Source organism: Bombina bombina, chromosome 3 (genome assembly GCF_027579735.1).
Source record: "Bombina bombina isolate aBomBom1 chromosome 3, aBomBom1.pri, whole genome shotgun sequence".
In the NCBI taxonomy this organism is placed as follows: domain Eukaryota; kingdom Metazoa; phylum Chordata; class Amphibia; order Anura; family Bombinatoridae; genus Bombina; species Bombina bombina.
The window spans coordinates 258,187,548-258,214,651 of NC_069501.1; the positions used below are offsets into that span (position 1 = coordinate 258,187,548).

A 27,104-nucleotide genomic window follows, 5' to 3' on the forward strand; every position below is an offset into this window, starting at 1 on the left:
AAAATAATATTATTACCTAAATAATTCCTATTTAAAACTAAATTCTTACCTGTAAAATAAAACCTAAGCTAGCTACAATATACAGTTGCAAGAAAAAGTATGTGAACCCTTTGGAATGATATGGATTTCTGCACAAATTGGTCATAAAATGTGATCTGATCATCATCTAAGTCACAACAATAGACAATCACAGTGTGCTTAAACTAATAACACACAAAGAATGAAATGTTGCCATGTTTTTATTGAACACACCATGTAAACATTCACAGTGCAGGTGGAAAAAGTATGTGAACCCTTGGATTTAATAACTGGTTGAACCTCCTTTGGCAGCAATAACTTCACCCAAATGTTTCCTGTAGTTGCAGATCAGACGTGCACAACGGTCAGGAGTAATTCTTGACCATTCCTCTTTACAGAACTGTTTCAGTTCAGCAATATTCTTGGGATGTCTGGTGTGAATCGCTTTCTTGAGGTCATGCCACAGCATCTCAATCGGGTTGAGGTCAGGACTCTGACTGGGCCACTTCAGAAGGCGTATTTTCTTCTGTTTAAGCCATTCTGTTGTTGATTTACTTCTATGCTTTCGGTCATTGTCCTGTTGCAACACCCATCTTCTGTTGAGCTTCAGCTGGTAGACAGATGGCCTTAAGTTCTCCTGCAAAATGTCTTGATAAACTTGGGAATTAATTTTTCCTTCGATGATAGCAATCCCTCCAGGCCCTGACGCAGCAAAGCAACCCCAAACCATGATGCCCCCACCACCATACTTCACAGTTGGGATGAGGTTTTGATGTTGTTGTGCTGTGCCTCTTTTTCGCCACACATAGTGTTGTGTGTTTCTTCCAAACAACTCAACTTTGGTTTCATCTGTCCACAGAATATTTTGCCAGTACTGCTGTGGAACATCCAGGTGCTCTTGTGCAAACTGTAAACGTGCAGCAATGTTTTGTTTGGACAGCACTGGCTTCCTCTGTGGTATCCTCCCATGAAATCCATTCTTGTTTAGTGTTTTACATATTGTAGATTCGCTAACAGGGATGTTAGCATTTGCCAGTGACTTTTGTAAGTCTTTAGCTGACCCTCTAGGATTCTTCTTCACCTCATTGAGCAGTCTGCGCTGTGCTCTTACGGTCATCTTTACAGGATGGCCACTTCTAGGGAGAGTAGCAGCAGTGCTGAACTTTCTCCATTTGTAGACAATTTTTCTTACCGTGGACTGATGAACAGCAAGGCTTTTGGAGATATTTTTATAACCCTTTCCAGCTTTATGCAAGTCAACAATTCTTAATCGTAGGTCTTCTGAGAGCTCTTTTGTGTGAGGCATCATTCACATCAGGCAATGCTTCTTGTGAAAAGCAAACCCAGAACTGGTGTGTGTTTTTTATAGGGCAGGGCAGCTGTAACCAACACCTCCAATCTCATCTAATTGATTGGACTCCAGTTGGCTGACATCTCACTCCAATTAGCTCTTGGAGATGTCATTAGTCTAGGAGTTCACATACTTTTTCCACCTGCACTGTGAATGTTTACATGGTGTGTTCAATAAAAACATGGCAACATGTCATTCTTTGTGTGTTATTAGTTTAAGCAGACTGTGATTATCTATTGTTGTGACTTAGATGATGATCAGATCACATTTTATGACCAATTTGTGCAGAAATCCATTTCATTCCAAAGGGTTCACATACTTTTTCTTGCAACTGTAACTAATAGTTACATTGTAGCTAGCTTAGGTTTTATTTTTATTTTACAGGCAAGTTTGTATTTATTTTAACTAGGTAGAATAGTTACTAAATAGTTATTAACTATTTAATAACTACCTAGCTAAAATAAATACAAAAGTACCTGTAAAATAAAACCTAACCTAAGTTACACTAACACCTAACACTACACTACAATTAAATAACTTACCTAAATTAAATACAATTGAATAAATTACATACAATAAGCTAAAGTACAACCCCCCCCCCCCACTAAATTACAGAAAATAAAAAACAAATTACAAGATATTTAAACTAATTACACCTAATCTAATAGCCCTATCAAAATAATAAAAAAACAAAAAAAAATACCCTAGCCTAAACTAAACTATCAATAGCCCTTAAAAGGGCCTTTTGCGGGGCATTGCCCCAAAGTAATCATCTCTTTTACCTGGAAAAAAAATACAAACAACCCCCCCAACAGTAAAACCCACCACCCACACAACCAACCCCCAAATAAAATACTAACTAAAAAAAAACCTAAGCTCCCCATTGCCCTGAAAAGGGCATTTGGATGGGCATTGCCCTTAAAGGGGCAGTTAGCCCTATTGCAGGCCCAAACCCTAACCTAAAAATAAAACCCACCCAATACACCCTTAAAAAACCTAACACTAACCCCCTGAAGATCGACTTACAGTTCTGAAGACCGGATATCCATCCTCAAGGAAGCGGCAGAAATCCAACCGGGCCAAAGTCCTCAACGAAGCCGGGAGAAGTCTTGATCCAATCCGGGCGAAGTGGTCCTCCAGACGAGCAGAAGTCTTCATCCAGACGGCATCTTCTATCTTCATCCATCCGAAGCGGAGCGGCTCCATCTTCAAGACATCCGACGCGGAGCATCCTCTTCATGAAGGTACCTTTAAGTGACGTCATCCAAGATGGCGTCCCTTAGATTCTGATTGGCTGATAGAATTCTATCAGCCAATCGGAATTAAGGTAGAAAAAAATCCTTAGGATTGAAGTTCAATCCTATTGGCTGTTCCAATCTATTGGATGTTCCAATAGCCCTATCAAAATAAAAAAGCCCCCCAAAATAAAAAACCCTAGCCTACAATAAACTACCAATGGCCCTTAAAAGGGCCTTTTGTGGGGCATTGCCCCAAAGAAATCAGCTCTTTTACCTGTAAAAAAAAATACAAACACCCACAACAGTAAAACATTCCACCCACACAACCAAACCCCCCAATAAAAAACCCTATCTAAAAAACCTAAGCTCCCCATTGCCCTGAAAAGGGCATTTGAATGGGCATTGCGCTTAAAAGGGCATTTAGCTCTTTTACTACCCAGACCCTACTCTAAAAATTAAACCCGCCCAAAAAACCCTTAAAAAAACTAACACTAACCCCTGACAATCCACTTACAGTTTTTGAAGTTCCGCTTGAAGGATCCGTCCAGCCGGCAAGAAGTCTTCATCCGGGCGGCCTCTTCCATCTATATCCAGCCAGCGAAGTCTTCATCCATGCGGGCCTCTTCTATCTTCATCCATCCGGCGAGGAGTGGGTCCATCCTGAAGATATCCGGCGAGTAGCGGGTCCATCCTGAAGACATCCGATGAGGACCTCCTCTTCAATACGGTCTCTGCCGTAAACTGGATCTTGAATGCAAGTAACGTCATCCATGATGGCATCCCTTGCATTCCTATTGGCTGAAAGGTTCCAATCAGCCAATAGGATTAGAGCTGCTAAAATCCTATTGGCTGTTCCAATCAGCCAATAGGATTTGAGCAGCTCTCATCCTATTGGCTGTAACAATCAGCCAATAGGATGAGAGCTCAATCCTATTGGCTGATTCTTTTTTATTTTTGATACTGTGGTTTTTTATTTTTTGTAACTTAGTGTTTTTTATTTTTTGTAACTTAGTGTTTTTTATTTTTTGTAATTTAGTGTAATTTAGAAATTTTTAATTGTAGATTTAAATAATTTGAGCAGGGTTAGGTTTTTAAATATGTAATATAGTTAATTTAATTGGTAGTTTAATGTATTTTTAGTATAATGGTTAGGGTAGGTTAATTAATAGTTTAATATAGTTTAATTTAATTGTAGGATAATAGTTAGGGTAGGTTAATTAATAGTTTAAAATAGTTTATTTTAATTCCACAGGTAAGTTTAAATGTATTATAAGATAGGGATGTTGTCATTTTAAAGTTAGGGGTTGTTAGTTTAAGGGGTTAATAGCTTAATTTAGTTTATGGCGATGTGGGGGGCTGGCGGTTTAGGGGTTAATAGGTTTAGTTAGTGGTAGTGATGTCGGATGGCAGGGGTTTAGGGGTTAATACTTTTATTTAGTTGCGGTGCGGTCCTGGAGCGGCGGGATAGGGGTTAATACTTTTATTTAGTTGCGGTGGGGTCCGGAAGCGGCAGGATAGGGGTTAATACTTTTATTTAGTTGCGGCAGGGTCGGGGAACGGCGGGATAGGGGTTAATACATTTTATTTAGTGGCGGCGATGTCGGGGCAGCAGATTAGGGGTGTTTAGACTCAGGGCTTATGTTAGGGTGTTAGGTGTAAAGTTACTGGTTTTCTATCATAGAAATCAATGGGATATCTGGCTGCTCTCAGACTCCTATTGATTCCTATGGCATCCGCGGCCTCCAGGGTGGCGGATTGAAAACCAGGTACGCTGGGCCGGAATAGCCGCCAGCGTACCGGTTAACTATTTGATAACTTTTAAAAAGTGTCAAATAGTGCCGAATGTGTATTCGGAACATCTGTAATGACGTAAGCATCGATCTGTGTCTGTGTGGATTGAGACCGGCGGATCGTATGTTACATCACAGATTTCAAATTTTGCCGGTCTGTAGGCTTTGATAACTAGGTCGAATCAAGCTCGTCACAATTACGCTGCGGAATTCCAGCGTATTTCAGGTTGACGGCTTGATAAATATCCCCCTATGTTTACTGTATATTTTACCAGAAATGCTGAAATAAAAACAGATTGTGATAGATGACTCAGGCATTTGGACCCAACTGTACATATAAATAGCCAATGAAACCAACATAACAAAGTTACACAAATTTAAATTGATTGATCAATTATAATGATCCAAATAGTAAAAAAAAATCTATATTACTAAATTAAGTATATACAGTACATGTTTTAATGTGAGCATAAAGTTACCTTTCAAATACTGTACTTAAAAGTTGGTTTTAAAATATTATTGTTATCATGGAAATATTTTCTAATAAAATACATATCGATTACCTTTTGTTAAAAAAAACAGATAACCAAACCCATAATAATATTAACCCCCTACCTAATGTTACTGAACCTATTTTATTTATAATATATTTCTGTTTGTTTTTTCACTTTTCACGTTTCCATTTTTGGGCCATTTTCTGTAGAAAAGGTTGAAATTGGAAAAAAATATTTTGCAGCTTAATTTAGTTTGCACTAACTAATTTGTGGAATTAAAAATATCTAAAGATGGCAGTGGGGCAGATTCACTTACTGTCTCTCAAATATATCAACCCTTCCCCCCCCCCCCCCCAAAAAAAAAAACACAAGCTAGAAATCTATGGCTCACACAATGGATACAATGATGCATTATGAAAATCTGACACTTTTATACAATAAATAGCTAAAGTAGGGTCACTGGGTGGATTATAAAATAAGCATTTCCACTCACTCTAGGACCATCATTGTCTGTCTTATTCTGTGAAGCCCATTCACTTAGAGGGACAGTGAACACCAGTTTTCATATAACTGCATGTAATAGACACTACTATAAAGAATATTATGAACATTTGCTGATCTAAAAGTCCAGTATAAAACTGTTTAAAATCTTACTTAGAAGATCCCAGTTTAGCACTGTTGATGAGGTTAGGCTGGGACACCCAGTGAAAGGGTCTGCAAAAACAAAAAAAGCAGACACTGCCCCCTCCCCCCTGCATATAAAAAGACAGATAACACAAACAGGAGCCAGGAGGAGTCTGTAAACGCGCGTATACATCTGACATTGTGGGGCTTGGTTAGGAGTCTAAAAATCATCACAATGTCATTAAAAATAATCAAAACTATACATTGTTACAAAAACACTTCCAGATGAGCTATATAAATGGATCATCTACAAAACATTTATGCAAAGAAAAATCTAGTGTAAATGTCCCTTTAGGTATTCTCATATCTCTATATTTAGTTAGTAGGCCCAATAAATAATAATATACAAATTGCTCGGGCTGTTGATACGCTTATTAAATTTACCCCAATACTAAGCACTCTGCTCCAGATGCACTAAAGCCTGTTTAACTGGCTCACTTATACACAAAGTTTTGATAAATGTAGTAGAAATTCCCTTTCCTATTATGTTACTGCTCCTGTGCACTAAAGCTCAATGTTGTATTCATTCTCTATTGATTAGGCTAAATAGAAAACATGTATCTATTAGAGACAATAGGGCCTATTTATCAAAGTTCTTGCGGACCTGATCCGACAGTGCGGATCAGGTCCGCAAGACCTCGCTGAGTGCGAAGAGCAATACGCTCGCCGTATTCAGCATTGCACCAGCAGCTCACAAGAGCTGCTGGTGCAACGCCGCCCCCTGCTGACTCGCGGCCAATCGGCCACCAGCAGGGAGGTGTCAATCAACCCGATCGTATTTGATCGGGTTGAATTGCGGCGATTCCTGTCCGCCTCATCAGAGCAGGTGGACAGGGTTATGGAGCAGCTGTCTTTAGACCGCTGCTTCATAACTGCTGTTTCTGGCAAGTCTGAACATTCGCCAGAAACACGGCCCACAAGCTCCGTTTGGAGCTTGATAAATGGGCCCCAATGTGAAGATTACTAAATCACCTCCATTTTTAGTCAATCCTAGCGTCTAACGGCACAATTTTCTAGAATATCGTAACACGTTTTTATTTGATTACTCACTGATTCTAAATGTCATTTATTAAACAATATAAGACCTTTTGTGTCATATTATATTGTAAAAGAAAAATCAACATTGTTCTTAGCAATAAGTAAATGTATTCAAAGTAGTTTAGGAGCAGGCAGATTAAACCATACTATGCTTATAGCTAATTCTTATGTTAAGGTCGCTGTAATACATAATATTGTAACTGCTTTCTGGTACTATTCTAATATTTCTAGACTTTACTGCAGTTTAATGAAAAATTGATTTGGGGCTAAACTAAATAGCAATGCTCCTTCTAAGCCCTAACTCCCGATAATGGCATCACTGTTGTTTCAGGGTTTGCTTGCCCTTGTCTGCTGTTGTTTGCAACATGCTCAACCTTTGCATGTGGCCAATCTTGCAGCTATCCAAACAAATGATGAATGGAACAAAATAATGAAGATGCTGTTCACTTATAATTCTTCAACGACTCTGGTACCTTTCATCTGGATCTTTAGGTTCTGTGGGGTTCTGATTTCATTTTAGAAACATTTTTCTTTTTTTAGTTCTTCCATGTGGTTTCCTTTGTTACATTATCTTTGTTGGCCCATAAAAACAATAAAAAAATGAGTCCAAAGAATTGTGGCACTTGGTGGGGAATTCCTTTATATATATATTTATTACATATTCAGTACAATAATATACTGCAATAAAAATTTTGGCCGTCCAGCTCCCTCCCTGAAGAATTAAGGTGAAGAGCATTTTTTCATTACAGTTTGGCTTTCCTTGCATTTTTGTTTATTTTTTCCCTTTTTGAATGCAAGTTTGTTGGCATGCTCTCATATTGCTTTTATTTACTTTTTGCCTGCATAACCAACACCCCTTCCCCTCTGACTCCTAATGTAAAACACAGATTGGTTGTACCCTCCCTGTGTAGGTGTCACACCACTGTGTTTTGTGCATTTGTTTTGCCCTTGTCCTCTCAAAATAATGTAAGTCCACTGTGCTTTCCCAAAGTTTTGTTTCAGTTCCAAAAAAAGCCCTCTAAGGGGAAGGGGTAACTTAAGCTTCCCTTCATAATTGCTTTTGGATTCAAGGGTTGCTACCTTTCCTTTTCTCATTGTTATCAATACAAAACAGGACAGTGCATGAATAACTAGGGGATTCCTTTTCTATATTCTTTGTCATGTTCCTCATGCACTAATTAAAGGTTTTACTATTTAAAACCCTTTTTACCTCTGGTGGAGCCTTCAATTCATGACCTTCAAGTTGAAAAGAAATTGTATCCTATGAGAGAAAAGCCTAGTTAGTCCGATGTCCTGACATCTACCCACAGGTTTGAAGAGGTTTAGCGCCCATAGGAGAGATCAGGAGTCTGAAATCTTAATTCATGTCATGGGGAGAGCTGAAAGGCCAACTGTATCTTAAAAATACACTGTGTATGTCCTTTCCTAATACAACAATTTGGACTTCTCTTTGTTGAAAAAAATGTATTATTCTACACTGAAAACAGCTTCTGCACAAGCACAACCAACTGCAATATCTCTACATGTGCACAAAAGTAATCACAGACAAATATTTCAGTAAATGGTAACTTAGTTCTTTGTGGCATAAAAATATAAGACAACACTCATCTATCTCCCTGCAAATGTGTTTGTATGTTTAGCTGAGGCTAAAGGTTTCATTTGCGGCACGTAATCCCAAAACTGCAATATATAAAGGGATAGAAAGGTCAAAACTGAAATGTGCGTAGGTGCATTTCAATTTTAAATATAAGGATTTTTGCAATATATTTCCATTACCAAAAATGCTTGTAGTAAAGTTGTTAGTGTTTTTCAGCGGCATATGCACATATGCTGTAAGGGCCTGTGCACCAATATTCAAACACTACACCTTCTGAAAGAGTTAACAGTGGCTTATACGACACAAATTAACTCTTCACAGATACAGTACACACCACTGCCAGCTCTCTGAGCTTAAATACTGGTGCACGGCCATATGTGCATATGCCGCTTAAAAACAATGATAACATTTTCTAGCAGCATTTTCGCTTATGGAAATATATTGAAAACTGCTTCTGTTTAAAATATAAATGCACCCATGCACATTTCAATTTTGACCTTTAAGTTAAGTGTTCATTGAATTTCCAGTTACAAGTATTTGAAGAAATCAGAATGATAAAGTCTACGACTAAACTAAAGAATCCCTATGTGCTTTAAATATCTGGAATTGTAGGAAATGGAGATAAACTTTACTAGTCCTTTAAAAAACAGTTATATCCCAAATATAGGGCCAGATTATGAGTGGAGCGCAAACTAACGCTTCCACTTGTGCGTTAATTGCGCTAGAATTAATCATTTGCATTCACCAGGTTGCGCACGTTTTATGAGTTCAAAGTAAACTGTTTTCGCTGTCACGCTAATGCGATGAGCACAAAAATCTGGTTAGAATATTACATATTTTCACATATTCCCCCATAGAAGCCAATGGAGAAAATAAGTTAAAAAAATTAACACCCAACTTTCGTGCAAACCTGATCGCATATTCTCATTTGCGCTAACCTGACATGAATATATAAATATTTCAATGTTCTTTACATAAAATAATATGTTCTATTTATTCATACATACATATGTCTACATATATATGAAGGTATTTTGGTATATATACAGTATATATATATATATATATATATATATACATGATTACATATAGGTATAGATATATACAGATATATATACTGTATATATAGGAATATCTATTTACAAATACATAGAACATATTCTGCTATGTACAGAACATTGGAATGTGATATATTTACAGTAAATACATAGTTAAAGGGACACGGAACCCACATTTTTTCTTTCATGATTCAGATAGAGCATGCAATTTTAATCAACTTTCTAATTTACTTCTATTTGCAATTTTTCTTCATTCTCTTGCTATCTTTATTTGAAAATCATGAATGTAAATCTTAGCAACCAGCCCATATTAGATTCAGCACCATGGATAGTGCTTGCTTATTGGAGGCTGAAATTTACCCACCAATAAGCAAGCATAACCCATGTTCTCAACCAAAAATAGGCCGGCTCCTATGCATCACATTGCTGCTTTTTAAATAAAGATAGCAAGAGAACAAAAAAATTGATAATAGGAGTAAATTAGTAAGCTGCTTAAAATTGCATGCTCTATCTGAATCTTTAAAGAAAAAAAATTGTGTTTAGTGTCCCTTTAAAGCCTTTATTAAAAATGAATATTGCATAAATATGCTTTTACATGTTTCCATCTACTTAACAGCAAAGGGCTCCAATGGACTTCTATATATGTCTATATATGTGTATATAAGTAGTTATGTGTTTATATGTCTGTATTTGTGTATATAAGTAGTTATGTGTTTATATGTCTATATATGTCTATATAAGTAGTTATGTGTTTATATGTCTATATTTGTGTATATAAGTAGTTATGTGTTTATATGTCTATATTTGTGTATATAAGTAGTTATGTGTTTATATGTCTATATATGTCTATATAAATAGTTATGTGTTTATATGTCTATATATGTCTATATAAGTAGTTATGTGTTTATATGTCTATATTTGTGTATATAAGTAGTTATGTGTTTATATGTCTATATATGTGTATATAAGTAGTTATGTGTTTATATGTCTATATAAGTAGTTATGTGTTTATATGTCTGTAAATACATATATACACATATAAAAACATAACTACATATATACACATATATAGACATATATAAATACATACATATACATCTTTAGACATGTATGTGTCTCAATGTTAGAGCCCTTTACCTGCTTTTTTTTTTCTAACACCTAAAACCTCCTATCTTTGAGCCTTTATAACTTTTGTGTACAATATTTTTTTTATGTTTATTATACAGAGTTATAATGAGTGTAAGTTTACTTTACAAGCTATTTTTTATGTGTTTTCTGACACTTTTATGTTTTGCAAAACAGTTTACCAGAGCTCTGGTCACGGTAATCATTCTAGTGTAAATCGTGATTGCGCTCGCATTAACTTTCAATTAGTAGTATGAGGAGTAAGCGCAATGAGCGCAAACCCTTTCGATATACCCCTTATTTCTCGGGCGCAAACGTTAGTGCTCCACTCGTAATCCGGCACATAATGTTGTCAATTATTTTCCTTTCAAAACAAAGCAGCACTTCCTAATGATGTCTAATTTTGAATGGGAAATCACTGCTTTTAATGTTAAGTTTGTTCTAACCTTTTGTAAAATTCACTGTGATTAGGTTTTATTTTTGGTCAGCTTAATAGGCTCACAGCTACATAACTCATTTTCTCCACTAATTTGCTGTTTTGGTGTTGCATTAATTATGTTACAGATATAATTCATTACCTCAAATATAGCATAAGCCGTTTAACAGGAATCATCTCTTCTAACTATAGTTCGTCCTGTACAATCATTTACTGTTTATACTAGCTGCTAGATATGAGTAAGCTTGCACTGTTTTTTTTATTTAATCACCTCAATACATATTTTATTTGAACTTACATAAAAATACTTTGTCATCTACTGACACACACACACACACACATATATATATAGTCATTCACATATGTAGAAAAATTACAATAGGAATGTTACCAGCTCAACTTGAAATTAAAGAGATACAGTCATGTATAATGTATTAGCTTATATCAGCTGAAAGAAAACAGAATGTTGCTATAGTTAAGTGTTTTTTAATAAATGTTCATGTTCTGAATGCCTCTTAAAAACTGTTTTGTTTTTTTAAATATATATTTATTGTACAAAATAATAATGTTATCAAAACATTCAAAATAAAATAGCAAGTTAAAATACGACAAGGATAAATGTGTATTCAATAAAACAGGCTGTTACTTTAACTTTTAATTGCAGAAACCCAGGTAAAAGGTCAGATAATCTGGACTGAAAAGCAATTAGTATTGGAGAAGAGGACATGTTAGTAATATAAAGATAAGAAATGAGAAGAGCTACATGTCTAAGAGTCTATAGGGCCATCTGAGATAAAAATTTGGACGATTGATCCAGTAAAAAATTTCACATTGGAAAAAAAATTGTTGGCTCCTAAAGTAGCAGTTTTCTTCTAGAGAAGGTAGTTCTGAGGTCCGGTTAATTCATAGCTGTAGGGTTGGGATATGTGCAGATGTCCAGTTTCAGGAAGTCAGGGACTTAGCACTGTTCTGCGTGAGTCTAATTTTGCATGGGTGTCATGTACCTAAGTTAGTTAGTGCTATTTCTGGGGACAGAGAAAATGGTTTCCAAGCAGAGTTTTAAAAACAGATTCTGTTCGGGACCAGAAAGGTTTTAATACAGAGAATCCCCACCAGATGTCACCTCTCTCACACAACCCTTCAAGTGGGTGGCACTTATTCTCGGATATAATTTGAGATGACTGAGGATCAGGTACCATCTCGTTACAATTTTAAAGTTAAGTTGTAAAATATAGGGTGATGGGAAAGATTTCCTAATATTTTCAAAATTCTATGCCAGTCGTCATTTAAATCATTATTCAGTTCCTTGTGCCATGAACCAGTATAAAAGTGTAATGATTGACCCATACTCCCTAGCAGCACCTTACGAACTAGAGCTGGGGTTCCTTTGAGATGTTCAAATGGAGTCAGAGGCCTCAAAAAGTCTGAGCGATCAGGGGAAGACTGTACAAACGACTTTGCAATTGAGCATATTAAGCCATGGGGTAAAACATCATCCTGCTACTATCTCCAAGTCATCTTGAGGTCTAAGCTTTCCTTGCCTCGCCATGAAATAAATGGGTACTGTGAGCTTAAAATCTTCATGTCTCTTACAGACAGGGGTCCAATACTCCAAAGTCAAATCCTTATTATAAGACACCAGATATTGTGCGCCCAGTCCCTCCCTGGATTTGTTTATTCTAGGTTTAGTCTTACCCCAAATAAAGCCGTTCAGACAAGCTACAAATTGTGCTAGGAAACAGTTTTGTAATCTGATTGTAGTGGCCTGCATGGTGTACAGGATGCATGGTAAAATGGTCATCTTTATGGACTGTTTGCATCCCCACCATGAAATGGGGTTTGTCCTTCCATTGCCCATGATCTTATTTAATTCCTTCAGGAGAGTTTCATAATTCAAAGGAAATAGTCTGGAAGGATCACGTGTTAATGCTTTACCTAGATACTTTATATTTGATTTTTGCAGTTTATAAGGACACAGAGTACTTAAGGCTCTAAAGAGGATTTGTCAAGATTAACATTCAGTATCTTTGAATTTTGTACATTAACTAGAAAGTTGGATAAGCTCCCAAATCTGTCAATTTCCTTTAACACAGCCAGTAGGAAAGATGTAGAAGATGTTAGAGATACCAAAAGATCATCTGCAAAAAAATCATTAACTTATACTCATTGGGGCCTAGCTTGAGCCCCTTCAACTCTGGATCACACCTGATATGAGCAGCCAAGATTTCTATAGTCAATATAGATAGCAAGGAAGAAAAGGAACACCAATTTCTTGTGCCATTACCTATTTTGAAGCTGTTCAAGAGCAAACAGTTCCCTTTAATCCCAGCACTGGGACACGTATCAAGACTTAGGAGTCTATTCATTAAGTGGTGAATGGCAGGTGAATTAAAACATTTCAATTGTTGCCATTAACTATCCATTATGAAGGGCCAAACCCAGTGAGTATCTCCTGCAAGAATAGTTGAGCTAGCCCTACACATTGTGTAGTTAATGCTGTGCACAATTCACCTAAAATAAGATATATGCAGGTGAATTGTATGCAGCATTAACTATGCATTGTGCAGGGCTAACTCAGATCTTCTTGCAGGAGATACTCACTGGGTTTGGCCCTTTATTATGCATAGTTAATGAAAGATTTCAAATCACCTACAATTCACCTGAATAAAGTTCTTAGTAATCTAGCAAGCTTGCAAGGTCTGAATCCAAAATGCAAGAGCATAGCTGCTAAAAACGTCCAATCCAGCTGATCAAAGGCTTTCTCTGTATCAGTAGCTAATAAAATCATCTTGGAACCAACACGCTTAGCAAATGCCGTCTACTGAAGAAGTTGAAAGGGACTGTCCCTAGCCTCCCACCCAGGGACAAATTCCAAGTAAGTGAGCAAGTGAGGGACAAGTATAGCTTTAAAGGTTTTGTAGTATGTGTTGGTAAAGCCATCTGGGCCTGGATTATTCCCATATGGCAAACCTTATATCACTCTAATAGCTTCTTGAAGGGATATTGGTTCCTCTAACTGACCTATCTTGTCTTTGGAGAGGGTTGGAAAGTTTGCTGCATTAATATAGTCATCTATTTAAGCATTATCAAAGGAGGACCTCTTATGGGGAGCTGGTAGAGTTGTTCATAAAAATTCCTAAATGTTTGCGCTATTTCAGCACTGTCATATAGCTATACATTAGTTGGAAAAAGAAGCTTTGGGATATAGGTGGCATAAGTACCATGGCTTATAATGGGCCAATGTTATTGCCCCCTTCATAATACACCTTTTTGAGGAAAAGAGCTTTTCTAAATGTATCCTTTTGGAGCCAAGAGTGTCACTTGCAGAGAATTTGCTAATGCTAGATAAGAGGGTTGTCTTGAGGATCTAGCTTCATTGGTCACATGGTTGTGGTTAACATTGTGTATTCAGAATACTTATTTTAAGAAACGCATTCCGTTTTATCAGTTTACCCTGAAGCACTGTTTTGTGAGCTTCCCACTGACGAGGCCCAAAGAAGGCCAAAACTATTGTCTGGTGGTTGCCATGTTTCTTGTTCAGAGGAAGATTTCCTGGTATTTCAAGGTTGGACTGACCTTGTTAGGCAGGATCAGATTATATACTTCAAGAAAGTTCTCCTCTGTGAAAATTGCAATTGGGTTAAAAGAGGTGGCTTTTAGGTGGTATAGAACAAGCTACTGAGCTGTTGTTTTGTTCCTGGTAAAGCACTGCTATATATATATTATATGGAGGCTCATTTGGTATACAAATAGATAGTCATTTTGTGTATAAGACTTCTTAAGATGGGAGTAAAATGTATCTTGGCAAGATTTAGAGTGGTGTACCCGTCACACATCTAACAGGGATAGAGAAAACAGCGGTCTGTTCAATGACAGTAGGGCCTTCCAGGAAACAGCATTTTCCACTGTAGAACAATCCAAACAGGAACCAAAGCAAGGTTTTAGTCCACCCCTAGTATTACAATTCCTATACAAACTTGTATCTTGTTAAGGACCCTTGCAAAAAAGAGTGCCTGACCAGTGTTCGGGGCATATATGTTTGTTAATGTTACAGGACTGTTATTTAGTATGTCAACCAGAATAATATATATGCCTTTGTTATCTGTATGTTTATGCAAAAGTTGAAATGGAAATGTATTATGAAAGAGGATTCCCATACCATTCTTTTTTAACACATGTGAGCTGAAGAAACCGGAAGGGAACACTTTTGTGGTAATTTGGCCTGAGCTGATACTTTAAAATGTGTCTCTTGTATGGGCATAATGTCACCCTGATTTTTCAGAAACCAATTCATGGAAAGAGAATGTTTTTAGGTGAATTCAGCCCCTTGGCATTTTGAGAGATTAATTTGAGGGATAATGCTCTGTCAGATCTGGACATTGAAGCATTAATTAGGTGTGAGTCTATTGTTGCGTCTTACAGTGGGGCTGAATGATGAGTCGGTGGTGCATGGATCTGTGTTACCAGTCAGTTATGGGGTGGTTAAGGTAGACCTCCGAAAACCAGTCCGGTCCTTGATCTTTGGGGAAATCAGTGTCACCTCCCAGTCTGGTCGCGAAGGAAGGAATACGAAGAAATGACAAAAAAAAGGTAAGAAATGGACAAAAAAATAATGCTGCCCTGTATCAGCAAGGGTTTGCCATCTGGAATGTACAAAACAAAAAAAACACAAAAAGAAATACAAATACTTTCAGCATTTTGCAACAAAATAATAGACTAAAGGTTATCATTCTCAAGAACTGTTTTATTGTTGTGTAAGAATACTATTACCATGGACACATGGGGTTTTTGTGATTGCAATAAGGGCATTAAAAAAATGGGCAGGATGAGCTCAAAACAATGATTCATCTGCTGCAATACATCTTTATCTCCAAATATCATTAAATGTATACATTGTTTTTTAATAGTTAACCATATTATGCCATAATATATCTGTGTGTGGTCTGCAGTGGTTGTTTTATATATATATATATATATATATATATATATATATATGTGTGTGTGTGTGTGTGTGTCACTTTAAGATATTACAGTATTAAGCACAGAAGGATTTTTTCACTAGATTAGCATTTAGATTACTGTATGTGTTTGGCGTAACCTCATCTTTTAATTGTACTATGTTATATGAACATAATTGCTTATGTTTACAGGGTTATCTGAAGATTTGCATTGATCATTGTCAGCTTGCAATGCATATAAAGGCATATCAGTAATGAGAATACACTTATTAATGTGCTATTAATAGCAGATTGTTTCATTAAGAAACCTTTGAGTCGTGACATTTTAATTTGCTACTGTTCTGTAAAGGTCTGGGTAGATTAAAGTTAAGTGTGTATGTAGAGAGCATCCTATATGTAAGATATACTCCAACCTTTCCTTATCTGTACATTTAATGACTGATTGATATGTCTCTCCAGACTCCAGTGATGTCATAGAGATGCAAGGCTTCGGTGCTAATCTTTTACCTTGGCAGCAAAATGACCTCTGCAGCCAGGGCTCTTCCTGTCTTTCCTGCTCCACAGGCAGTTCTCCCTATGATATTTCTAGCTGCTGTAGCTGTGTCCATGACAGGTGAGCCACCTCCTGCCCTTATATGCATAAATTAAAAAAAACTCCAATGTACTTTCATTTTTTGCTGTGTCTGCTTTTCTTGTAGTTTAATTTTGAAAAATATGGGTTTCACAGCTCCCCCAAAGGACAGAGTGCATCCTGCAGATTTTGGACTCTTAACCCTGCAACATTATGTGCAGTAATTGCTTGATCAGTGTAGGAGCTCATGTATACCTGATACTAATGGGCCACTTTAAAGGAGCCATGATAAACATACTCACGAGACGTTTCAAGGAACCTTGGACAGAAGAACAATGTAAAGTGTGCTAACAAAGTGACATTGTTTGATTTATTTTTTCCGTTTTAAAAGCTTTATTTGATTCAACTGAACATACATCTTATACGGTAAAGGTACATAACAGGCATCAAGAACAATACCTAACAACATTTCTGCAGCTTCACACGTGTAAATGGTTACGTTCTCTAGTGCCCTGTATGTCTAGTTTTGGTCTCGCGTTAACAAACTTAGACCTCTTATGGGTCTTAAAATATGCACTATAAATGACCTTCCAATGACAAAGTGACATTTTAAAATATTTTTTAATTTTGTATTTTGTATGTAGATATTTTGCAATGTAGTACTTGTATTGTATATACTGTATATGTGTGTGTGTGTGTATATATATATATATATATATATATATATATATATATATATATATATATATATATATATATATTGATATTCAAGGATTCATTCCTTTCTGTTAGGTAAGAACATTTCCTTTCTGACAGTACAATGTAATTCAAAGCTTTATAGTGCACAGGACCAAACAAACAAAATTATAAACACAAAAAAATGTCTTAGCACAGAAAATATTTGTTTATCAAAAAACTTTCATGCTTTTTACTATACTTTCCTTAAGATGAAATAAATTAAATTAAATAAATACTTTAATATTCCTTTAACTTAAAAGGCTTGTTACTGTCATTTTGTTAGGAAACATTAATTGTTTTGCAGTATGATATCTTATCATCTCTGCTAAGGATAAGTAATATTAAACACCTCTCTGCTGTTAAAATTGTTCTTCTCCCATATTCTGTAGAGAGGTGAAAAGGCAAATTCTGTAACCTGCAAATCAAACAGCTAGTATAGGCACTTTGCTGCATTTTGAAAACATAAGTTACAGATTTTGTTTTTTTGGACTATCTCTAAGGATCATGGGACAAAGTGAATTTTTTACACAAAATCATGAGATGCTTAATGCCCCTTTAAAGGGACACAATACATTTCGAGTCACTCCTAAATAGCTTTCCGTGCCCAGTTTTGCATTTTCGAATTCAATACCTCAAGGCACCTATGTAATCAAAAGGGCATTTTGGACATTGTTAACACTATTTCATGGCTATTTGAAAACAATCTTTTATCTTGTACATGTGTAAAACACTCTGAAAGGGCCTCAGGAGACATGCATGCATTGATTCATTATAGCTCTATTCATCCCTATTGGAGAGGCTGTATACAGAGAAAAGAGCACACACTTATATATAGGTACATATACATACATGTATGTATATGTGTTGACTTCATGACATCCTGGACAGCTAAGGCGAACTATAGGAAAAGTCACTTCAGGAAACCAACATCCACAAATTGCTTAATATTTGATTGTAAATCCTCGCACTTGCACTGTCATGTTTGTCAGTAACAGTACTGTCATCTTTTAAAATGTGTTTTTACAGGGTATTGCTTAATCACGACTTTCATAGTTAACTATTGTAATTCGTTTACATCCACACCACTGCTAACCCATCGGAATGCATTGTTTACATTGTCAGGATGGGCAGACTGCGCTTTGTTTTTCAATATATACACAAGCTTGTATTCTCAGCCCTTGGCTTTTGTGCAGTATGGAGCTCATCGCCACCATATCACACGCACAAGGCGGCTTTTCAAAAACTTGTAATGGCAGCGCTATGGAGGGTGAAATAACACAACTTTTGTTGCATTCGTTTCGCACCCTCTATAGCGCAAAACTCGTAATCTAGGTGAACAAAAATAAATATTGTTTATAAAAATACTTGTAAAAGTCGAAAAACATCCATTTTGCACTAGAAAAACAGTGCACAGTCTTCCCATCCTGCCCACCTAAAATGCATTCAGATGGTTTAGCAGTGGTGCGGATTGAAGCGTATTACAATAGTTAACTATGAAGGGCGTGATTAAATTATACTCTGTAAAAACACAATTTAAAAGACACCAGTACTGTTAGTGATAATTAGTGATGTTGCGAATAGATCGCCGGCAAATAGTTTCCGGCGAACATAGCATGTTCGCGTTCGCAGCGGACGGCGAACATATGCGTTGTTCGGTCCTCCCCCTATTCCTCATCATTGAGTAAACTTTGACCCTGTACCTCACAGTCAGAAGACACATTCCAGCCAATCAGCAGCAGACCCTCCCTCCCAGACCCTCCCACCTCCTGGACAGCATCCATTTTAGATTCATTCGAAAGCTGCATTCTTAGTGAGAGGAGGGACAGTGTAGCTGCTGCTGATTTAATAGGGAAATCAATAGCTAGGCTAGTGTATTCAGTGTCCACTACAGTCCTGAAGGATTCATCTGATCTCTGCTGTAAGGACAGCACCCCAAAAATCCCTTTTTAGGGCTAGAACATAAGTCTGCTTTTTTTTTCCTGTGTAATCTAATTGCAGTTGCCTGCCTGCCAGCATGTGTGTCAGGCTCACAGCGTATACTGTGCCCACTTGCCCAGTACCACCACTCATATCTGGTGTAACAGTAGTGTACATTTAAAAAAAAACAACACTTTTTTGACTGTGAAATAATAGCAGACAGCTGCCAGTACCCAAGATGGCCACCCATAAAGCAGATGGGGAGGGTTAGAGAGTTGTTTTGGGGGGGATCAGGGAGGTTGGGGGCTAAGGGGGGATGCTACACCACAGGATATGTAAATATACTAAAAAAAAAAAAAACTTACTTAAGATGGCGGGGACAATTTTGGGGTGGGGGAGGGAAGGGAGCTGTTTGGGAGGGATCAGGGGGTCTGATGTGTCAGGTGGGAGGCTGATCTCTACACTAAAGCTAAAATTAACCCTGCAAGCTCCCTACAAACTACCTAATTAACCCCTTCACTGCTAGCCATAATAAACGTGTGATGCGCAGCAGCATTTAGCGGCCTTCTAATTACCAGAAAGCAACGCCAAAGTCATATATGTCTGCTATTTCTGAACAAAGGGGATCCCAGAGAAGCCTTTACAACCATTTGTGCCATAATTGCACAAGCTGTTTGTAAATAATTTCAGTGAGAAACCTAAAAAAACATTTAAGTTTTTTTTTAAATTTGATCGCATTTGGCGGTGAAATGGTGGCATGAAATATACCAAAATGGGCCTAGATCAATACTTTGGGTTGTCTACTACACTACACTTAAGCTAAAATTAACTCCACAAGCTGCCTACATGCTCCATAATTAGCCCCTTCACTGCTGGGCATAAAACACGTGTGGTGTGCAGTGGCATTTAGCAGCCTTCTAATTACCAAAAAGCAACGCCAAAGCCATATAAGTCTGCTATTTCTGAACAAAGGGGATCCCAGAGAAGCATTTACAACCATTTATGCCATAATTGCATAAGTTGTTTGTAAATAATTTCTTTGAGAAACCTAAAGTTTGTGAAAAAGTGAACAATTTTTTTTTATTTGATCGCATTTGGCGGTGAAATGGTGGCATGAAATATACCAAAATGGGCCTAAATCAATACTTTGGGTTGTCTACTACACTACACTTAAGCTAAAATTAACTGTACAAGCTGCCTACATGCTCCCTCATTAACCCCTTCACTGCTGGGCAAAAAAAACACGTGTGGTGCGCAGTGGCATTTAGCAGCCTTCTAATTACCAAAAGCAACGCCAAAGCCATATAACTCTGCTATTTCTGAACAAAGGGGATCCCAGAGAAGCATTTACAACCATTTATGCCATAATTGCATAAGTTGTTTGTAAATAATTTCTGTGAGAAACCTAAAGTTTGTGAAAAAGTGAACAATTTTTTTTTTATTTGATCGCATTTGGCAGTGAAATGGTGGCATGAAATATACCAAAATGGGCCTAGATCAATACTTTGGGTTGTCTACTACACTACACTTAAGCTAAAATTAACTCTACAAGCTCCCTACATGCTCCCTAATTAACCCCTTCACTGCTGGGCATAAAACATGTGTGGTGCGCAGTGTCATTTAGCAGCCTTTTAATTACCAAAAAGCAACGCCAAAGCCATATAAGTCTGCTATAATGGCATGTCTGGCACACAGTGTTGGGGCAAGGTTCCATCTGACCACTGATACCTGGTCTGCAAAGCATGGTCAGGGCAGGTATATCACCTACACTGCGCACTGTGAAGCGGGCGTAACCCTTACACTACCTGATCGATACAACATCATACCTGATGTTTTAAAGCACGTTATTCCAAACAATTTAGGAATGTTAGGTGATTTATGCCCTTTATGGATTAAAACCAGACTCTGCATCAACTATGTAATTTTCCATGGGAGTTTTGCCATGGATCCCCCTCCGGCATGCCACAGTCCAGGTGTTAGTGCCCTTGAAACAACTTTTCCATCACTATTGTGGCCAGAAAGAGTCCCTGTGGGTTTTAAAATTTGCCTGCCTATTGAAGTCTATGGCGGTTCGCCCAGTTCGCGAACATTTGCGGAAGTTCGCGTTCACCATTCGCGAACCCAAATTTTTATGTTCGCGACATCATTAATGATAATCACAACAGTCCAAGTGTGACTCACAATCAAATATTAGAAAGTAAATATAAAATTACTCAACTTATAGATACTGTTGTCCTGAAGTGAGTATAGAAGTATGTCCATCCTGCTAGCATACAAATGGCTTACTTAGGGTTGCTAAGTATTGAGGGTGTATCCTGATGACAATAGGTGAATGCCACACATTCAAATGAGTATTTTCCTTGCAGAGTGAACAAAGAAGTTACATGAACATTGGGGCACCCTGTAAGATCTTAAATGAATAATGTTAAATTTACATTCTCAAAAAATTATTTAAAGGAGCTATCCTGTAACCTTAAGATATGTGAATGGGCTATTGTATTAGTCAGTTTCAGGAGAAATAGTCTATTTCGAAAAGGGGCACTTAAAAATTGAAGAGCCTTTTTTGGGTGCTTTTTAGTTTAAAACTTGTTTGTGGCAGCAAGATTTTAACAAACAAAATGATACAGAATTGTGATCGCTTGTGAAACTTAGCAACCAATTCGATCAGAAAGCATAAAGCGTTTTCGGCAGGAAATCACCGATAGATTGTGATAGATTGTGATCAAGGTCTGTGTGTGCTTGACATGATCCCTACTAAGGATTAACTATATTTTATCAGCCTTTCAATGTTGAAAGAGTTCTCTATTTGTGTAATAATCATAAAAATAAATGTACTTATATCCCTTTTTTTTGCTCGTATTACATTGAAAGTAAACATGATCGCTTGAGCGCAATTGAAGTTAACGCGTATCGGGCCAGAATGACCTCAGACCTATGGTTAACTGTTTCATGAAGCTAAAAAGTGTCACAAAACACATCAAAATACATCACAAGTACAGTTAAAATCATATTAACACCATCTAATAAAAATTATTAGAAGGGCTCAAAGATATGAGGTCGCAAGTGTTAGAAAATAAAGCAGCAAAGGGCTTTAACAGTGAGATACATACAGTACATATACATGTCTAAAGATGTATATGTATGTACTGTATATATGTGTGTACATATGTATTTATGTATTTAAAGGGACAGTCTACACCAGAATGTTTATTGTTTTAAAAGATAGATAATCCCTTTATTACCCATTCCCCAGTTTTGCTAACCAACACAGTTATATTTATATACTTTCACCTCTGTGATTATCTTGTATCTAAGCCTCTGCAAACTGCCCCTTTATTTCAGTTCTTTTGACAGACTTGCAGTCTAGCCAATCAGTGCTGGCTCCCAGGTAACTTCACGTGCATGAGCACAGTGTTATCTATATGAAACACATGAACTAACACCCTCTAGTGGTGAAAAACTGTTAAAATGCATTCTAAAAAGAGGCGGCCTTCAAGGTCTAAGAAATTAGCATATGAACCTCCTAGGTTAAGCTTTCAACTAAGAATACCAAGAGAACAAAGAAGCAAAATTGGTGATAAAAGTAAATTGGAAAATTGTTTAAAATTACATGCCCTATATGAATCATAAAAGTTTATTTTGGACTAGACTGTCCCTTTAAATGTATATATATATATATATATATATATATATATGTATGTATGTATTTACAGAGATATATACACATATAAACACATAAATACACATGTACACACATATGGATATAAATATATATATATATATATATATATATATATATATATATATATAAGTGCATTGGAGCCCTTTGCAGTTAAGTAGATGAAAACATGAAAAATCATATTTATGCAATATTCATATTTAATAAAGCATTATACCGTGTATTTACTGGAAATATTTCACATTCAAATGTTCTGCACATAGCAGAATATGCACTTTGCATATCTAAATAGATATTCCTATATATATATATATATATATATATATATCTGTATATATACACCTATATATAATCAAGTATATACACTAACTAGAAATGGCGGCATGAGACGATGCATCTTGAGTTCTCTCAGACTGTCTTGAAAAAGGCTTACAAAAATAGCCAGAACGTTGAAACGTTTTAACTACATATTTACTGTAAATATTTCATATTCCAATGTCCTACACATAGGGGAATATGTTCTAAGTAGATATTCCTATATATATCTGTATACAGTATATACCTAAATATAATAATGTGTATATATTTATAGGTAAAACATACATAAGGAAAAGGAACTCAGTAGTGCTGAGAAACAAATGCGTGAGTAACCACTTTAGGTCAGCTAATATTATGGTAGATTCCAAACGGTGTACCAGCTTTAGGAAATTTTCATAAGTGGCTGCAGAAGCAATTTATCAAAATAAATCCCCCACTGTTGCCCAAGCCTGCTTACTCTACCGGAAACTTTGGGATCTGCGATGCACGGGTACCTTGTACCATCTCCAAGTGCTCGTCTCTCCACCGGCTCAGCTGCTTGGCGTCCTCGTGGGTCTGCAGATGTACGGCGTCTCTCCTTCTCGATGAGCGCTAGATCCTATTTGCTGGTATAAGTGTCAATCAGCAGTAACCAATCCGTAGTAAGAAACAATGCTGAAAGTTCACCAATGTCTATTAGCTGCAAACACACACCTCCCCACAGCTCAACAGTCCAGGATTCACTGGCAAAATAGTGAAATATAGAAAAGCGGTAGTCCTGGAGAGTATAATTAAAACGTCTTTATTTCAAACTCAGATTAAAAGCGAATGGCAAACACAAGTAAAAGCATAACAGGTGTGGCACTGTCTGGCTTACGCGTTTCGGCTAGGAGCCGTAGTCATAGCCTATAGTGCTATGTGACACACCTTTCTAAATACCCATACCTAAAATCCCATTGGTTAAAAAATAAAACACACCTGTTAATTACCTACTCTATACATAGTGAAACTAATTTATTAATTTATACAAAACCTCCAAAGCAATTAAGCACTAACAAAAGTGCCAGTTACACGATTCTATATGACAGGGAAATAGACATAGTGAAATGGGAAAAATACACACAATAAACTCAATAGAACAATACTGAGTAATGATTAACAAATGAAGACAAAATAATGGTAATGCGATATACAATCAGAAAGACCAAATAATGCAAAAACCAAAAAATCAAAAAAGTGTACCACAGTTAAATGTACAAGTGATCAATACATCACATAGTATAAGGGGTCAGAGGGCAAACATAAACGTGTATTGCACATTGAAAGATATATTTAAAATGGACCCTGACCCTATAGCATGATTATAAGTAAGATAATGATATGGAGTAACGGGGGGTGAAATTTCTAATACAATAATGCATGATTGTCCTAACTATTGAAGGATAAGGTATATTTGTAAGGTAAGACTACCTAAATAGCACAAATCATTACACAAGTTATTAAAATGGTATGTGTGACATGCATGATAGTGGCTCCAAGAGAGCCGGTATAAAGAAATGCCCTAAACAATTACCACAAATTCATGATATCATACTTGGAGTTGAGACCATTTGGAATACGAGTGCCCATTGTAAAAATCCAATGCGCCTCTCTCAACTCCAGCATGCGATCTATGGAGCCACCCCTTTTGGGTCTGTGAACCCTTTCTATAGCACTCCAGGAAAAGGAAGAAAGATTCCCTCCATGGTATACCCCAAAATGCTGGACTACAGGGGTACTCGATTTAACTGTAGTGAAAGAGGAAAGGTGTTCCCTAATTCTGGTGTTTCACCCCCCGTTACTCCATATCATTATCTTACTTATAATCATGCTATAGGGTCAGGGTCCATTTTAAATATATCTTTCAATGTGCAATACACGTTTATGTTTGCCCTCTGACCCCTTATACTATGTGATGTATTGATCACTTGTACATTTAACTGTGGTACACTTTTTTGATTTTTTGGTTTTTGCATTATTTGGTCTTTCTGATTGTATATCGCATTACCATTATTTTGTCTTCATTTGTTAATCATTACTCAGTATTGTTCTATTGAGTTTATTGTGTGTATTTTTCCCATTTCACTATGTCTATTTCCCTGTCATATAGAATCGTGTAACTGGCACTTTTGTTAGTGCTTAATTGCTTTGGAGGTTTTGTATAAATTAGTTTCACTATGTATAGAGTAGGTAATTAACAGGTGTGTTTTATTTTTTAACCAATGGGATTTTAGGTATGGGTATTTAGAAAGGTGTGTCACATAGCACTATAGGCTATGACTACGGCTCCTAGCCGAAACGCGTAAGCCAGACAGTGCCACACCTGTTATGCTTTTACTTGTGTTTGCCATTCGCTTTTAATCTGAGTTTGAAATAAAGACGTTTTAATTATACTCTCCAGGACTACCGCTTTTCTATATTTCACTATTTTGCCAGTGAATCCTGGACTGTTGAGCTGTGGGGAGGTGTGTGTTTGCAGCTAATAGACATTGGTGAACTTTCAGCATTGTTTCTTACTACGGATTGGTTACTGCTGATTGACACTTATACCAGCAAATAGGATCTAGCGCTCATCGAGAAGGAGAGACGCCGTACATCTGCAGACCCACGAGGACGCCAAGCAGCTGAGCCGGTGGAGAGACGAGCACTTGGAGATGGTACAAGGTACCCGTGCATCGCAGATCCCAAAGTTTCCGGTAGAGTAAGCAGGCTTGGGCAACAGTGGGGGATTTATTTTGATAAATTGCTTCTGCAGCCACTTATGAAAATTTCCTAAAGCTGGTACACCGTTTGGAATCTACCATAATATTAGCTGACCTAAAGTGGTTACTCACGCATTTGTTTCTCAGCACTACTGAGTTCCTTTTCCTTATGTATGTTTGATTATTTGGGTACTTTACTGGCAGTACCAACACTCAGTAGCAGCGCTTGTCACACACACAAATTACAGTCTTAAGCTCCCCACAGCAATATGGACGAAATGGCTCACACCTCTATACAGCCTCCTATACAGCAATTTTACTCTTTGATGCCTTATTCAGCAAGACAAGAAGGGACTGTTAATAGTGAAGTGATCTTTTCTGAGGATAAAAGTGTATTAGCACTCAGTTCACTCTTTGACATGATGGAGGATCTGCTTATTAAGGAGTCCAAAATTCAGTGGGACATTTGGACAATTGAAAAATATCGGTCATTACAAATGATCCCCAGAGGTCTACGAATTTTTAAATTCCCCACCTTTGATGTGGATTATAATGATAAAGACTTTGTGGAAGAATGGAACAAAGTATTATCTAACTGCTCACTGAACTTGATGCTTCTTATGTTACAATATAAAGTTAAGCAACTTGACAAAATTAAGTTAGAAATTGCAGAATTACAGGCAGAACTTAACCTACGTAGCACAGTATCAGATTTTGCTAAATGATATCATGAATTTGTGGTAATTGTTTAGGGCATTTCTTTATACCGGCTCTCTTGGAGCCACTATCATGCATGTCACACATACCATTTTAATAACTTGTGTAATGATTTGTGCTATTTAGGTAGTCTTACCTTACAAATATACCTTATCCTTCAATATTTAGGACAATCATGCATTATTGTATTAGAAATTTCACCCCCCGTTACTCCATATCATTATCTTACTTATAATCATGCTATAGGGTCAGGGTCCATTTTAAATATATCTTTCAATGTGCAATACACGTTTATGTTTGCCCTCTGACCCCTTATACTATGTGATGTATTGATCACTTGTACATTTAACTGTGGTACACTTTTTTGATTTTTTGGTTTTTGCATTATTTGGTCTTTCTGATTGTATATCGCATTACCATTATTTTGTCTTCATTTGTTAATCATTACTCAGTATTGTTCTATTGAGTTTATTGTGTGTATTTTTCCCATTTCACTATGTCTATTTCCCTGTCATATAGAATCGTGTAACTGGCACTTTTGTTAGTGCTTAATTGCTTTGGAGGTTTTGTATAAATTAGTTTCACTATGTATAGAGTAGGTAATTAACAGGTGTGTTTTATTTTTTAACCAATGGGATTTTAGGTATGGGTATTTAG

At 36.8% G+C, this 27,104-nt stretch overlaps 1 protein-coding gene across 1 annotated transcript in view; it reads left to right on the forward strand.

Annotated features, from left to right (window-relative positions):
- SGSM2 (small G protein signaling modulator 2) overlaps positions 1–27,104 on the forward strand; it is a 534,608-nt gene that overhangs the window by 440,476 nt on the left and 67,028 nt on the right. The window contains exon 13 of the mRNA XM_053705239.1: positions 16,247–16,400. Coding sequence (XP_053561214.1) covers positions 16,247–16,400 — 154 coding nt within the window. The remainder of the gene's footprint in view (positions 1–16,246; positions 16,401–27,104) is intronic.